The 15840-nt window shown below is 54.0% G+C and overlaps 1 protein-coding gene across 6 annotated transcripts in view; it reads left to right on the top strand.

Annotated features, from left to right (window-relative positions):
* The first annotated feature begins 1377 nt into the window (after positions 1-1377).
* Positions 1378-15840, top strand: part of LOC133353912 (nucleotide-binding oligomerization domain-containing protein 2-like) — a 28342-nt gene continuing 13879 nt past the window's right edge. For 5 of the 6 annotated variants that reach the window (XR_009756491.1, XM_061570422.1, XM_061570420.1 and 2 more), the window contains exons 1-7: positions 1553-1806; positions 3741-3973; positions 4557-4983; positions 5297-5408; positions 7735-9607; positions 10002-10085; positions 13032-13115. Coding sequence is in view for 5 of the 6 variants with exons in the window: in XM_061570422.1 (XP_061426406.1) it covers positions 3804-3973; positions 4557-4983; positions 5297-5408; positions 7735-9607; positions 10002-10085; positions 13032-13115 (2750 nt within the window). In the remaining variant the exon portion in view is untranslated. Of the gene's footprint in view, positions 1807-3740; positions 3974-4556; positions 4984-5296; positions 5409-7734; positions 9608-10001; positions 10086-13031; positions 13116-15840 lie in introns of all 6 variants that reach the window. The other variant, XM_061570421.1, reaches the window with a different exon arrangement.

Below are 15840 nucleotides of genomic sequence, written 5' to 3'. Positions count from 1 at the left end.
CAGCACACCGGTGTGTTGGAGTGTAAAATCCACAACATTCGCGTACGACGTTTCGCCAGTAATTACAACGAGCATAATCAGGCAGACAGACAGAGTTGTGGAGAAATCCTTCCTAATTCGGTCTTAACTCGAATAATTCACCCTCATCCCAAGTTTGTCCTTCCACATAAAAACGTCAACTATTTTTGTTCGTTTTTGGGACCTATACCATCGTAACACCTGTTTTATTGCCAGAAATTATCAAACCTATTAAATTTCGATGTAAAGCTTTCGTGACTGCAGGGATTCATCTTCTTTGTTCTTTCGGTAAAGTCACGTAGAAGGGAAATAATAAAATGATAAAAATAAAACATAATAAAATACAATTCTCACGACGTTTCGGCCACAACGCAAGCAGCCGTCCTCAGGTGACTTTACCGAAATAACCAAGAATATCAAACCTATTCTTATACTCTTTGGTTCTTTCGGTAAAGTCACGTAGTTAGAAACTAAATAAAATCAAACAAATCACGACGTTTCGATCGCAACACAAAGCGGTCGTCATCTACGTGATTTTACCGAAAGAACCAAAGAGTATGGACTCCTGCAGTCACGAAAGCTTCAAACCCATTCTTATATTTTGATACTGGAAATGAAGGTCCCATGATGAAGCTGCTCACCTCGAGCTAGAAATGTCCCTGATTGTGGCATTGTCTTTGTGCTGTTTGCCTTTTGGCGTTCTCTGGTCTCACACTCTTTGAGACGAGGCTCTAAAGAAAGCTGTCTCTGGTGGGGACCAATCAGCTTCAAAGACAATGCATACATTACCAGCGCATCGTTTTGTTTGCATGTTCAACACAAGTACGTGGGATAATGCAGACGTGATTCCTTGCAAAAGGTTTCAGTTTGGTATTTTAACATCTTAACGCAGCTGTTTTATTGCCAGAAATGGTAAAACCTATTCTTATATTCTTGTACAGTTGTTTTGCTTGTTTACACATCACACCAGCCACATGGACTCTTTTTTGTTCTTTCTGGGAGTGATTTTTTGTTGTTTTTGAGCAGCTTTGCGTTTATCGCAACAAAACCCTGGAGCAGTTTCGACGTTCAATGTCTCATCAGTGGAGTCGGGCTTGCTTAAAAACCAATGCTGGCCAACTGTCAGATTCAACTTGCAACATTCCTGAATGACCTACAACTGCCCTCTTACATGTTTATGTTTCGTGTTTCTTTTGTTATTGCTCAAGCACACGGGCGCGTTGTTGGAGAGTAGACTCACACAGCCTTTACAATCCGAGTACGACGTTTCGCTGGTGATTACCACCACCGGGATGGTAGCGGCTTTAACGACACATTTATTTTCACGCGATATAACCCAAAATAATACAACAACAAAAACTATTTTATTTTGGATAACGTTGCTCGCGATAGCCCACTACGACTACTTACACTTCGCGTTTAACCGATCGCTGTTTTTGTCGCTCTCTTCTCTCCAACTTCTCGGTGTTTGTCGCCACCACGCGGCCAATCTTGGACGGAGACGATCCGTCAAAAGTTTGCACTGCACGGAAAAACAACTGGAAAGGTGCGGGGCCGGCCAGCCCAGCCAGGTTTGTCTCAAACAGGAACCCGGAGAACGAGCAGGAAGTTCTCTCTCTCTCTCCCCGTCTCAAGGAGCCACCGCCGTCTTTATCTCTCTCTCTCTGGAAAGCGCGTGCATCAGACCCCGAGACGTCTCTATCGGCTCGCTCTCGCCGATTGAGACGCCACACAAAGACGGCTTCTTCCCCTAACGAGCAGGAGACACGCGCAGTCCCTGCAAAATCGGTGGGTGATGCTGACCGGTGATGATCACTGTTGTTGGCTTGCTGATAACGCTGTTGCAGCTGAGGATGCTGATAATAACAATCGACCCCACCCCACCGAATATCGCAGGCGCTCGGCTTTAAACGTGGCGAGTGGGTCGATGGTGAAAGAACGATGGTGGTGGGGGGGGGGGTCGTCAATCATTAACCGGACGTCGCCCGCTCAGCCAGAGACAACACCCCCCACCCCCCACGACGTCGCGATATATCGCGCAGAGAGCCGCCGTGGGCTTTAACGTCCGTCGCGGAGATGGAGCGACGAATTCGGCTGGTGAATCGAGAGACGGGCGGGCAGGCGGGGTGGGCAAGCGGCTCGACGTACGTTTGAACTTCTTTCGCACCGCACGTAGCCAAGCGTGCCGTGCCGACCGGAGGTGCGGGTGGAAACGCAGTGGGGGGGCGGAGTGGCGGCCAATGGGATGGAACGCGTCCGGGCACGGAGATGGAGCGACGAATTCTCGTGCGTAGAGCGGCATTTCCGGGTGGATTGTTGAATACGTGACATTATCCAGACGTATCTACCGCCTTAATTTAAGGGGCTTTACAACCATCTTGACTGAGAGCTTTCGTAACTGCAGGAATTCATATTCTTTGGGTCTTACGGTAAAGTCACGTATATAGGTTCAAAGAAAATAACAAAAAATTACGACGTTTCGATCGCAACACGTCTTCAGGACAAAAAAAACGAAGACGACCGCTTGTGTTACGATCGAAACGTCGTAGTTTTTGTTTTTTTGTTATTTTTTTCAACCTGTCTACGTGACTTTACCGAAAGACCCAAAGAATAGAGTTGGAGGCAAGTTTCTCTGAAAGTTGCCGTCACACTCCTCTGTCCACCCGGAAAGCAGCACGAATAGGTTCAACCACAGGTCGATCGGCAGGTTTGTATGTGGCTGGGTGAAATGTGGGTTACTCACAGATATTTCAAGACGTCTAATACCGTGGAAAGGTAGGCCAAGTAAAAACCACAAAGCGGCTCTCAAGAGCAGTGCGACTCGTCTTTTTCATTCCACGGCACCGCTTTCAAACTGGCACACTATTTTATCAATTTTTTATTTTACCAGGTAAAGCCCACTGGGCTATGTAGCTCTTTTTCAGAAGCGACCTGGCCACAAATGATAGTTCAACGAAATTAGCTTATCACGTGGACATGTATAGCAGCCAAATATTCTAAAACGCATGTTTCTAAATGTTGAGCGAAAAATTGGAAGACCCGGAAAAAAATCCACGCGACCACGGGGGAGAGAGACACCGCAAACTCCAAATATACAGCAGGCGTCAGGGTCGGGATCGGACCCACGACCTCCTGTATACCAGGCGAGGTAGTTAACGTCTCGCCGCTGCCGCGCCCCGGGGATGGGTGATAACGCGTGGTAGTTCACATATAATTCACGGTCCCTCACTTCTACTGATGGAGGAATTCAGGTGGAACTGCCAAACTCGGCGACACGAATTTGCTCAACTGTGTGGGTGTATGCGTGTCTCTATCTCCGCGTGTGTATCCATGTCCGTGTGTCTCTACGTGTCTCCGTGTTTGTGTTGCTGCGTGTCTCCGGGTTTGTCCCAACTGGGCACCCGCGACCGAGGGAGTTGAGAGGGCCTTGGGTGGGGGCCAAGGCCCTCTCAACTGTCTGCAGCCGTCAGCCCAATGGTGAGGGGAGAGGGGGAAATGGTGGGAGGTGAGCGGAGGGTGCTTTAGGTTCTTTCCCGATTCCTAAAATACCGGGCTTCTGGGTATGCCATTGTACACCAATAACTTAGCACTGCTATAGTCTATAGCTCCCTCTAAGGTAGAGATTATCGTTTTGTTTTAGCTATTGATTACGATTTGAATTCGAGCCGATTTTTTTGTTTGATGCGCTGCTATTTTTGTTCCCTGCCTCTCTTTAAATCCAGGGGTGCTCCCGCCCCCACCTTGATCCGCTTGGGGCCCTGAACTATTTGCTCAATTGGCCGGTGATGGCGGAGGGCGGAGCGGCGCAGGACCGGCCGAAGGCCTCATCCCTGCTCCTCCACCGCAGGGAGCGGCTCGTCCTGGCCATGGGCCCGCAGGTGGAGGGCCTCCTGGACGTCCTGTTCACTCGCAACATCGTCTCCCTGGAGGAGCGAGAGAGCATCGTGTGCGGCAGGTAACCCTTATGCCCTACGGAATGTAAGATGCACTCTGGGGGGAGCTGTCGCCCAAGGGGACAAGGGCACAGGGACACGCGGTGGCGATGGAGCGACGATGTAAAGTCATGTGGAGGTGGATTATGAGCGTCACAGCGACGGCGTGGGGAGGCCTTCATCCAGCAGTGGCTAGACCGTGTCCGTTGATGGCCGTGGTGGCAATGATTACTTTAGCTTGTGTAGGTCTATGGCTTGCGGTTCGAATTTTAGTAGGCCGCCCTGGTTAATACTGTCGTACAGGTGTATTTAACATAAAATGCGTGCCCTCTGCTTCACAGTAAAAAAAATCTCGTGGCGTCATTCAGAGAAGAGTATTCGGCCATGGTGCGCCAACATCTTGGTCCAAATAAAAAAAAATACTCGCAATTTACTTAATTGGGGAACACGGTAATCGTCGCCCCCGACTGCGAAAAACTTTTCGGGACCCTCTTGGAAACAAAAGATCCTCGAGGCTCCGTGAGGCTTAACAATGATAGCGGTGGAGGCCGCACCATAGGCCGCACCGCAGGCCGCCTTCGTGAGCGTTCCATCGCGTTCTCCCAGGACGCCGTACGACGCGGCGCGCCAGTTGCTCTGCATCGTCGGCAGCAAGGGCGAGGATGCCGCCGCGGAGCTGGTGGGAGCGCTCGCGAGGGCGGCCCTCATCCAGGTGCCCCCGGGGTTCGAGCTCCGCACGGACCAAGCCGACGCCGACGCCACCACCAGCACCGGCTTCGCCACTGCCGCCGACGCCACCGCCGCCGACGCCACCGCCGCCGACGCCACCGCCGACGACGCCAACGCCGCGACGCTTGTCGCGGTGCCGTCGCCCCCCGACGGTGCCCTGGCTGCGATGCGGCTCCACCACCTGGCACTGGTGGACAAGCTGGATGATGTGGACGTGCTGGCAGAGCAGCTGGTGCTGGACGGCGTCTTGAGTCACGAGGACCGGGACAGAGTGACGCTTCCGCAGCAGACGCGCCAGCAAAACGTGATTAGCGGCTTTAAAGCGCGCCGGCAGGCCGCGTCCAAGCCTGATTCTCCAAATGTTTGCACGTTAATAATCCGAAAATCGGGAGCACATACTTCGTGGCAACGTTTATAATAATTTACTTGTTTATCCAGGAAAGCCACACTGAGTCGCAGGACTCTCTTTCAGGAGGGTCCTGTTACATTTTACCGCACCTCTTATTCGCCCCGCACCGCCCGATTAGCGCAGTTGGCTAGGTATGGTGCGATCGTACGGTCCTTCGAGTTGACCCGTCGATGCGTGAATAGTGGCGCTGTGGTCTCTGTTCCCGCAGGTGAGGAAGCTGCTCAATCTGATTCACACGAAAGGGGAAGCCGCGGCGGCCGCGTTTCTCCGCTGCGTCGACGTGAAAGCGGTGGCCGAGAAGGACTACTTCCCTTCGCCCGGTGGGAAAACGACGCGCGATCGTCGTGCGATCTACTTGCCCAATCGCAGCATGGGGTGGTGAGGGTGGGGGTAACTTACCTTGGCACCTGTATCTTTGTAGTTTGCGGTGTCTCCCTGCCTGTGGCCACGTGGATTTTTCTCCGCTTCCTCCGTTTTTTCCCTCCACATTTATAATCAATATGATGTGTTTGGAGTATTTAGCTATTTTAGATGTCAACGTGATAAGCCACTATGTTAGGCTATCATTTGTGGTCCAGGTCTCTTCTGAAAAAGAGCTATAAAGCTCAGCGGGCTTTCCCTGGTAAAATAAAAAATCGTTTTAGCCGTTAGAGATTCCACACCAGCGACGCCTGCCATTTCGGCTCGTCACGAGCTGCAGACCGGCGGCCGATCGTGGCCATCGCAGATTTACGACACAGTTCAGGTGAAAGTAAAAAGGAACGACAAGTTGCTGCGGGAAATATTTTTTTAACTGCTGCCGTTTTACGAGGGACGTCTCGGCGAGGCGGTAAAGTTGCGGCGAGCGGCTGCTGTAAAGGAGTAATTGTGTGAAGCGGCATGGCTGTAAGAAGCGAACTGTTTGTTGTTTGTCTTGGGGACATGGCCCGTCAGTTCGCGCGTTCAACGCTTGTTGCAGAGGTCCACGGTTCGATTTTCGGCATGCCAACTTGGTTAATCTTTCTTTCTTATTGTAATGAGAGAGCACACCGTCTGGTGACGGAGGGCTGCTATAGGCGCTGCTGCATCGGTCGTAGCCAATCAGAGCTAAGGCTTCCATCTGGGCCATAGTTCATGGCCGGAGCTCACAGGTACATGCGGGAACCATCGAGAAGGTTCTGAGGGGGGCGTGGTTAGAGGCGGGGCTTTGCTCCGCCGGGAGGGATATAAGGAGAGGCAAGGGGAGGACTCGGGGTTCGGTTTGGAAGCCTGGGTCCGGACTGCATCTCTGCCTTCTCATCAAGCTACCGACCACGTGGCAGCCTCGGGGGCCGAAGCTCTCCCGACTCCCGGCACGCCGTCAACCAGCGGTGTGCGGGGGAGGCGAGAGCGAGGGAAGCTGCGCGGGAACAAAGGAGCAGTGAGCGCATGCATGCGGCGAGGGAGAGAGAGAGAGCGACTATCTGGAAGGGAGCGCGGACCCGAGCAGTCATAACTAATAAAGAAAGGACGCAAGTCTCATATTGTCGTGGAAGTCGTTTATTACATTATGACATTTAAAAAAGCAGCTGACGAAATAATATAATCGTGTGTAGAGGAGTGTGGCAATTCGTCCGATGGCATCAGGAGCCACTTGATGTATGGTGTCCATACCTCCTGTGTAACCGAATACTGGCCAGGGTATGTATGTATATTGAACTTCTTTCGCACAGTGCGAAAGAAGTTCAACATACATACATGCACAGTACGTAGCCAACCATGGTAATCGGAGGTGTGGAGGAAGGACAACAAACTGAACACAAAAAAAAATTATTCTAAAGAAATAAGACTTAAATCTTGATTCAAAAGTGCATAGCTCCAATGCTTTCCTCATATCAGAAAGAATAGCATTCCAGATTGCCACAGAAGCGCATTTGAAAGCGGGTTGCGATGCAGTGACCGTCTTTGTTAGACGGCTAGCTAAAAGCGGCTGCTGCGAGGATGACTGGAGTTCGTGTGATGGTTTTTGTTCCTTCACGAGGTCATGAATGGTGCTGTGGTTCATTTGTGGCAAGCAGTTTGTGTGTAATGGGTGGTCGGTTATACGATGAGATCTCCCTTCATCACATTCGCAATCGGGATGCCCTTCCTTTCTCTTTCCATTAATGATGGAATTGGTAGCCCTTTCCATGTGTTGTTCGGTTGTAGTCAACGCCCGCTGCGGCTGTTTTTAATTTATGTTGGAATCCACCGCTTGCACCTTTGGGATCACGGGATCAAGTATTGGCCGGAAACTTTCCAAACAGAGCCGTTCCATGTGAGCTTCTAGCCGCAACTGAGGAGTTATCTTGTCCAGGAAGTTTTTGGGTCATAGGCCTTTATCTTTCTGGCTTAAGAAGTTCAAGGTTCTAAACTTCGCCAGGCATTACATGACTAATTTTGCCAGCCATTTGCGTCCGACAGGTTCCTGCGATGTATTACACTTTGCACTCCTATCGTGTTTTTTTTTATTTTTTGTTGTTGTAACGTTCTGACCTGCCCCTATTGGACATGCCAAATAGCTTCATAGCCCATTGGATTCTTCCAGTATAAATTCTGATGATTTGCATGAACGACTCTGCATTATAAAAAGCATGTTTACCATCCGGTAAACTATGTGCTAACGCATAAACGTATTGCGGCGTGCAGTGGAGGCGTACAAGACTAAGCTGCATCGGCACCACGAGGACGGCTCGCAGTCACTGCAGATGTACAGCCATCTTGGCCACCTCGCCCTCGACGACATCTACACCGAGACGCAGCTGCACGCGCTGCCCACCGCGGCCGACGAGGAGCCCCTCGTGCTCACGCTGGACACGCTGCTGCCGCCACCCCCGGCCGTGGCCGGCAACGGCCCCGACGCCGGCTGCCGCCCCGGGCCGCCCAGCAAGGACGTGGTCCTTCTGTCGGGCGACGCGGGCAGCGGCAAGAGCGTGCTGGTGCAGAAGCTGCGGCGGGAGTGGTCGAAGGGCGCGGCGTACGCCGAGTTCGAGTTCCTCTTCTCGTTCTCCTGCAGCCACCTGAACCACGTGAAGAAGGAGATCTGCCTGAGGGACCTGCTCTTCAACAACTGCTGCTGCCCGGACGCGTGCCCCGACAAGGTGTTCGAGTATGTGCTGAGACACCCGGACAGGACGCTGCTCGTGTTCGACGCCATGGACGAGTTCCGGCGAGACATGGCTGGCGGCGGCGGCGACGTGGCGGTGTGCGCGTCGCCGGAGGGCGCCGCCCCCGCCTTCACGCTCGTCGCCAACGTCTTGCGGGGGAACCTGCTCAAGGGTGCGAAAAAGATCGTGACGTCGCGAACCAACTCGGACGTGAAGGTCATGCTGGAGATGCACGTCGGGCGGAACGTCGTCGCCTCGGGCTTCTCCAAGGATGCCGTCATGGCATACCTGTCCAAGCGGCGCGAGAGCGAGGGCGCCACCAGCCGGGCCACGGAGCAGCTGCTCAAGTCCGACCCGAACATCTACAGCCTCTGCCAAATTCCGCTCTACTGCTGGATCGTGTCGCAGTGCCACGGTCTGCTCCGGCAGCCGCAGCCGCCGCAACACCAGGCGGCGCCGGCGGGGGCCCCGGACTCGTCGCTGACGATCACCGAGATTTACCTGAGCATGCTCGAGGTGTGCTTGTGTCACAGCCGGCCGCAGCGGGACCGCGAGGCCCTCTTCGGCGCCTCCCTGCCGCTGCTGCTCAAGCTGGGCAGCCTCGCCCAGAAGGCGCTGCTGGAGTCGGAGACCTCGTTCTCGTCGTCGCGCCTCAAGGAGCACGGCCTCACGGAGGAGGACCTCGCGTACGGCTTCCTCATCAAGTCTCAGAGCTACCATGGCTTCGGCACGGAGGACGTGTTCGTGTTCATGCACGTCACCTTCCAGGCATTCTTCGCCGCGCTCCTCCTGGTGCTGAGCGCCGACCGCGGCGCGCGCGACGTGCTCGGGCACTTCCCCAACTTCTCGCGAGCGACTCAGTGGCGGAGACTGGCGCCGGCATGCGTGGTCGGGTGGCAGCGGCGGAACCAGTGCCGCAAGCTCACCGACTCGGAGAAGAGCAACCTGCAGTTGGTGTCGCAGTTCCTCAGCGGCCTCCTGTCCGAGCGGCACTCCGCGACGCTGTCGAAGATGGTGGACCGCGGCGGCGGCGGGGCCCTCCGGCGGAAGCGCGGGGCGCTGCGCGCGCACCTGCGCCGGTGCCTGCGCGTTCACCTGGAGGATCTTGCGGCGAGCGTCCGACTGACACGCCGCGACATGGCCAGCTACCGCGGACACCTGACGTGCGACTTCCTGTGGGTGGTGTGCTGCGCCCACGAGTTCGGCGACGAGACGGTGGCGCGGCGGCTGGCGCGCGACATGCCGAGCTACATGAAGCTGAATTACGCGTCAGTGGGGCCGGCACACTGCACGCACCTGGCCTTCGTGCTGCAGCACGCCAGGTCGGCCGTGTCGGCCATGCTCGACAACAACCACATCGAGGACCTGGGCTTGCACCAACTGCTGCCGTGCCTGCACAAGCTGGACCAGCTGCGGTGGGCACGCGGTGTACACGCTCGTGGGAAATATTGTGATTGTTTTTATCCCCCTCCAATTTCTCTAAATTGATTTTTGTGTTTCATTTGTTATCCTACCCCCAAAATTCCGATTAGCATGGTTGTCTACATACCGTTCGACATGCATGCAAATGGTTTTCTGACTTATTTAGAATATTAGGTCAGCGTGTGCTGGCATTTTGGTCCAAATTTGAACAAATAACTCAAAACCTCATTGGGAAACATAGCAATCGTTGCCCCCCCCCCCCCCTACTCCCCACTGTGAAAACGTTTCCTTGCCGAGTCTCCGGACTCGGCAAGGCTTTCCTGGATAATCAAGTTCCATGCTCACCACCGCCCGCCTCTTTCCGTCCCTTCTTGATTTGTATTCCAGAGTAAGCAGTAACCGGATAACGGACGATGGCATCCGCATGCTGGTGCCGGAGTTGATGAAGCACAACACCTTGAAGAACCTTGTGTAAGTGGCCCTCCACCACACGGCCCGCCGTGCAAACAAGGGGGACTTCAGCCACCGTGTTTCGCTGTGTTAAACAACAACAAAAACGTGCAGCCCTGTGATTGTTTGCTCACGCCACTGCTGCCGGAAAGGGACCACTGCCAGTGTTGGTCACGATTCGGACACAACGATACAACGGCGGTGTTTTTAAACCTGCCTCGGCACACGCCAATTCTCTCTTGCTTTACTTCTCTGCATTAGCTTATCTCATTGTCTTAGTATTTCCTCCGCTTGGCCTGCAATTTGCGGAGCCTCGAGTACTGTGTCATTGAAAGGGGCTTTATAAATGCAGCTTATTACTATTGTTATTACTTGACCTATGAATCCATTCTGGGTATATGTCTTGGAAGAAGTGGGAGGAATCACAACTTACCTCACCACACGCAAACTGGCGATCAACTGTGGTTGTTGAGGCTGCTGCCCCCCGATTCCATTCTGAGGCTGCTGCCCCCCGATTCCTCTCCCCCTTCCTCCTCCTCTTATTCTCTCCTCGCTGCTGCCGTTTCCCTCCTGCGAGACATAACTCTTGGCTGGCCCTTGGCCACCTCGGGTCATTCACACCCACTCTCCCCGTGCATTCCCTCAAACATTAGTAGGAGACTCCCTGCACACCACGTCCCACACCCATATACGCGCAGCCACTCACACGCGACGTCTCTGCTCTCACAACCCCGCTCAGCGATGCACACCCAGAGCGGAGGCCAGAGGTTACAGGACGAATCGCGCACTCGCGGAGTCCTTCGGGTGCAGCGTTTCTTCCCCCGGGATACCGCGCACCCAGCCACACACGTTACGGCGAGCGCACACACACCACCACGCACTTTCCTCACACTCGTAGAAACCACACGAGGCTGTTATCGATCACTAACGATTTGTTCCCGGTGTGTCTGCGAGCTACTATTACCCGAATCAGTCTGAGTCAGCAGGGCAGGGCTAACCTATCTCCCGATGGTCTCAACCCGATCTACCTCGTCTACTCAGAATTAAACTCCCTAGGACCCTACGCGAAATCCCAACTCTCTCTTGCGTACTCACGGTTCGGCTCGGATGTGTGGGAAGCCGTGGGGAGGCGAGGCTGCACGGAGTTCTCCTGGTGGCGGGGCCTGGCTACGCTGAGATTCGTCTCACGGACGATCCAGTGGCCGGCAAGGTGGCTACTCCGATCTCTCACTTCAGAAGAACACGACTGAATTTTTCTCTACCTTCTCTCGCCTTTTATTGTTCTCTACATCAAAGAGAATTGGCGCCGATCCGCTGGCCTCCCCGGCCAATCAACTCGGATTTCCCGCCACGGACCATTGCTCTCACAGACGTCCGCATTTTGCCTTCTACATTAAAGAGACATTGGTCCGACCAATCAGAGGGCCGGCCCTGTTTTCCCGCCGTCCGTGGCTCTGCCACCCTACCTGCCTGCTGACCCGGGTGTGTCGTGTGTGTTTTCTACCCACGGTGGCTGGGCAGCCCCATCGTGACCATGTAATTACCACCCAAGTCACGGCGCCGCGGTGCGAGTTAGCCTCGGGGGAGATCGCCCAATTCCTTGGCCGCAGGAAACCGTGAAGATTAGTCCCGTGAGAGGGCTTCCGGGTGAAAACCTGTCGGCCAGGTGACCTCCCCTCGGGGCCCTATGTGGGGGTGTGTGTGTGTTCATGTGGGGGGTGGTGAGGGAAGAGCAGCGTCGGCCCCGTCGCTTGGTGGTGGTGGGGTCATAGGTGGGGTGCCGGCAGAACGGCTTCGCTGCTGCGGCATCACATGATCAACGTCGGCGAGATGTTAAATACCTCACCAAGTATACAGGAGGTCGTATTCTCTCCATGATCGTGTGGATTTTTATCTGGGTCCTCCGGTTTTTCCCTCCACATTTTGTCACATGCGTTCAGAGTATCTGGCTCCTATAAATTTCTACAAGATGATAAGCCACTTCGTTGAGTTATCATTTGTGGCCAGGTCACTTCTAAAAAAGAGCTATACAGCTCAGTGGGCCTTACCTGGTACAATAAACAATTATTTATAGTTTTAGTTTAACTCATCACCCTCAGGCCTACACCTCTGCAGCGACAGCACCGCGACAACAGGGACATGAAAGCAACTGAAGGGCAATTGTCTCCGGCAACGGATTTACTGTGAGCGGCTAAGGCAACTTTGTATGACTGTGGCATGCGGGAGGTGTGTCTAACCAAGCGATGATCAATTATATGGTCTACAGACCACACAATCAAGTCATGTGGTATCTATCCATCATCTGATTGGAAGTCACCAACCGATTCATCCACTGGAGCAACTGCGATCAGATTCGTCCAGATTTAGGCAACAGGATTATGGTGCGGTGACTTGCCGGTGATTGTTGCCGGCAACGGTCGCCTTCCTATTGATGCAGCTCTCTCGTGCTCGCACAGAGCAAGTGCAAGGGGTGGAAATCTTTCGGATGCTGAACGCCATCTCGGAATTGACACGGGGGGATTGAGACTGCGAGCCAGCGGAGGGATTGAGGCGTCAATGAGCGTAAACCGTCATGCGTACTCCGGTCACCCTCGCAGCAGCAGCTTTGGCTGGCCATCTAACAAAGACAGTGGGCACCGCATCGCACGCTTTTGGATGCGCTGCTGCGGCCACCTGGAACGCTCTTCTGATATTAGGAAGTCACTTGGAGCTATGCACTTTCAGGAGCGTTCAGTGCGTTGCGTTTGCGTGCTTAGACGTTGGAATTAATCGGAGTTCGAGGTTGAAAACTAATTTTTTGACAGCTGCTTTTTGTGTTTAGCTTGTTGTCCTTCCTCCGCACCTCCGATTAGCACGGTTGGCTATGTATGGTGTGAAAGAAGTTCAATGTATGTACATCTCGCGTCGGGCGTTTTGCGTTGACGTCTTGCCTCGAAGTGAGTGTAACTGTTTTTTTCCCACCGGCAGGCTCTTTAAGAACAGCTTGACGGACGTCATTGTGCCCGACCTGGCGAAGTTCATCGAGAGGAGCAGCACCATTGAGCAACTCATGTGAGAGACCCCCGGTTGATATGATTGGCATGTGACGGGAAATCTCCATTGAACACCTTGGGGCTCCGTCGCAGGAATCGCTTTAATTCATGGGGGAGATTTGGTCTCCTTTCGTCAACTCGTTCCTGAACTTACCCGACCCTCTCGCCCCATCGTAGACCTCACGTAGATTTTTTGACTCAACATAAAGACTCAGTGACTGAGAAGGACATATACACTCACATGGAGACCCACAGAATTACACAGATCCAAATAATCAATATAAAAAAATAGAATCAGAATATTTATACTCTTTTTCACAGATATCTAGTAAGGGCGGGTCAGAACGTTACAACAATACAACAACACGATTGGAGTGCAAAGTATAGAGATTCAATGACTATATGTATGTATGTTGACCTTTCGCACCCTACGAAGCCAACTGCACTCATCGCATAGTCTTGCAAAGAGCCCCATAGTCTTACATACAGTACAGATCCATAGGATCAACACAGAAACGCAGACTTTGTTGGCAATAGAGAACCAATTTCCAACAAAGGGATCTATAGACTCCCATAAATAAACCCACCAAGTGATTTAAATGCGTTGGCAGTGGCTTTGCAAGCTGCGCTTACACTCCAGCGGAGCAATGCATGCACCCCACGCAGCTTCCCAGCAGAACTGGTGAAGTCCAGCGTTCCCGGTTCTTTGGTTGTCATCATCAGCCAACAATGTGATCATTGTTAACATCGGGTCTCTTCCCCCCCCCACTCCCCTGAACGTTGTGTTCCTCTGAGTCATCTCAGTCTCCCTAACCCGCTAACCTAACCTGTAACCCCACACCCTAACACCTGTGGGGGCTGACGCCCCCCTCCTCCTCTCCCCCCTCCTCCACCACTTCTCGCCGGGCTGCCGCCGATCAGATGATCGGCCTCCCCGCACCAGCATCCTCTCTGAGGGACATGGCTAGTGGCTGGCTCCCCACCACCTGGAGTTATCCCACACACTTCTCACGTACACCACCATTAATGCGGAGGTGGCTGCATGCACGCACTTGCCGGAGGAGCCGCTCCTCTGCTCGCGCTAAAAATAGCCGTATGAATAAGTACGCGCCCCTCCCATGGGGTCAGATTTACTCCGCCGTAAGCACGCGCCCCTCCCCCCTCCTGTGCGTCGGCCTTAATCCGCTGTGCAAACACGCACGCGAGCGCAAGCCGTATTGATGGCAATATACGCGCGCTCCACCGCTAAGTGCTATCGTCGCTACGTGAACACACTGCGTAAGACGTGCTGTGTAAACACGCATGCGAACGGGTTTTAACTCACCCCTCCTTCGCCCTATTAATAACACGGCTGCACGGACACGGAAGCCGTTAATGAATTACTACCCATGCTGCCTCCCACACACGCTCGAATTACTCACTACGCCGACACTTTCCCCACACCCACAGAAATCACACCACACGGATCTGTGGGGGCCGTTGGCCCCCGGGGTCCCTCCCGCCTGCATCCCCTATTCCGTTTACGTTACCCCACCTCCCTATTACCCGCTATGGTTTCGCCGGCATTCGAACGCGACGCCCCTACTGTTACAGCCTCGCGCCGCGCTCCCACGCTGCGAGCATACGTGCGCACAGCATCATCAATCAAACGCTACACTCCCCCTCTTTACACCGCTACGTACAGCTCTCGCACACTGCGAGCGTGTGCCCGTCTATAGCCCTGTGCGGCACTCGCCTCCACGTCGAATAACCACGTTACCAATGCGCATCCGTATCCGACACGTAACGAATGTATGCGCACTCACGCACACAGCTCTCCGCGGCACTCACTCACCACTGAATACTCGCGTTATGATCGCGCACCTGTATCACACACGGAGTGAACACACGCGACACCCACTCTCGCACCGCTCTGCGCAGCGCTCCCCCGAGGCGAGCCGCAGCACTACAGAATCACTGTGTACACACGCTCACCCATGCGCTCAGCTCCACGCAGCGCTCACTCACGTGGCGAACCACTGTGTACACACGCGCACCCACACGCTCACACTGCTCGACAAGATCACGCGAGGCCACACTTCGCTATTAATTATTTATTATCTGCTACCTGGTAATTAATGTTGAATCAGTGAGTCGACGAGGCTGGCCTATCCTACTTCCCCTGGACCTATTCCCTATTTATCGGCTTACGATACCCTGTCACCTTGCTACTCACGGGTCGAAGTATTCGGCGTCCTGTGGCTTTTCCTCTATGCCGTCGGGGCACGTCACGCGGACGTCCAGAGGGCAGAGCTGGGAGCCGACTTGAACGCGTGCCTCTTGAAGAGAAGTGACCTCTCTCTACCTTGCTACGATCCCTTTTATCCTCTGTCCCGTACTCCCGAATGCTCTCCGCTCATGAGCGGCGCATATGCTAATCAATGTCCTGCTCGCGCGGCGTAAACTCTAAACAATGGCTCGCGCCCCCCTTGCACGAGCACGGCGGCTCCGCGGCGCCTCCACGGCTCTTTTGCTATGCTAATCGGATATGCTGCGGCACCGATTCCAAACACGCTCCTGTATTAATCTCCCTCTCATGCATGGCGCCGCGCTCCTGCGCACCCTAAACTATGCCGCCCCGTCCCTCCTCCGCCTGTCTCGTCGACCCGTGGGGGTGTGTGTGGGGGGAAATGCGCCTCAACCGCGGTGGCCGAATGCCCCACGCCGCGACCATACCATATTAAGGCTGGTCGCAGCGCCGCGGC

Source organism: Lethenteron reissneri, chromosome 45 (genome assembly GCF_015708825.2).
Source record: "Lethenteron reissneri isolate LAM-NWPU_2019-01 chromosome 45, ASM1570882v1, whole genome shotgun sequence".
Taxonomy (NCBI): Eukaryota; Metazoa; Chordata; class Hyperoartia; order Petromyzontiformes; family Petromyzontidae; genus Lethenteron; species Lethenteron reissneri.
This window is presented reverse-complemented; position numbering and strand designations above follow the sequence as displayed.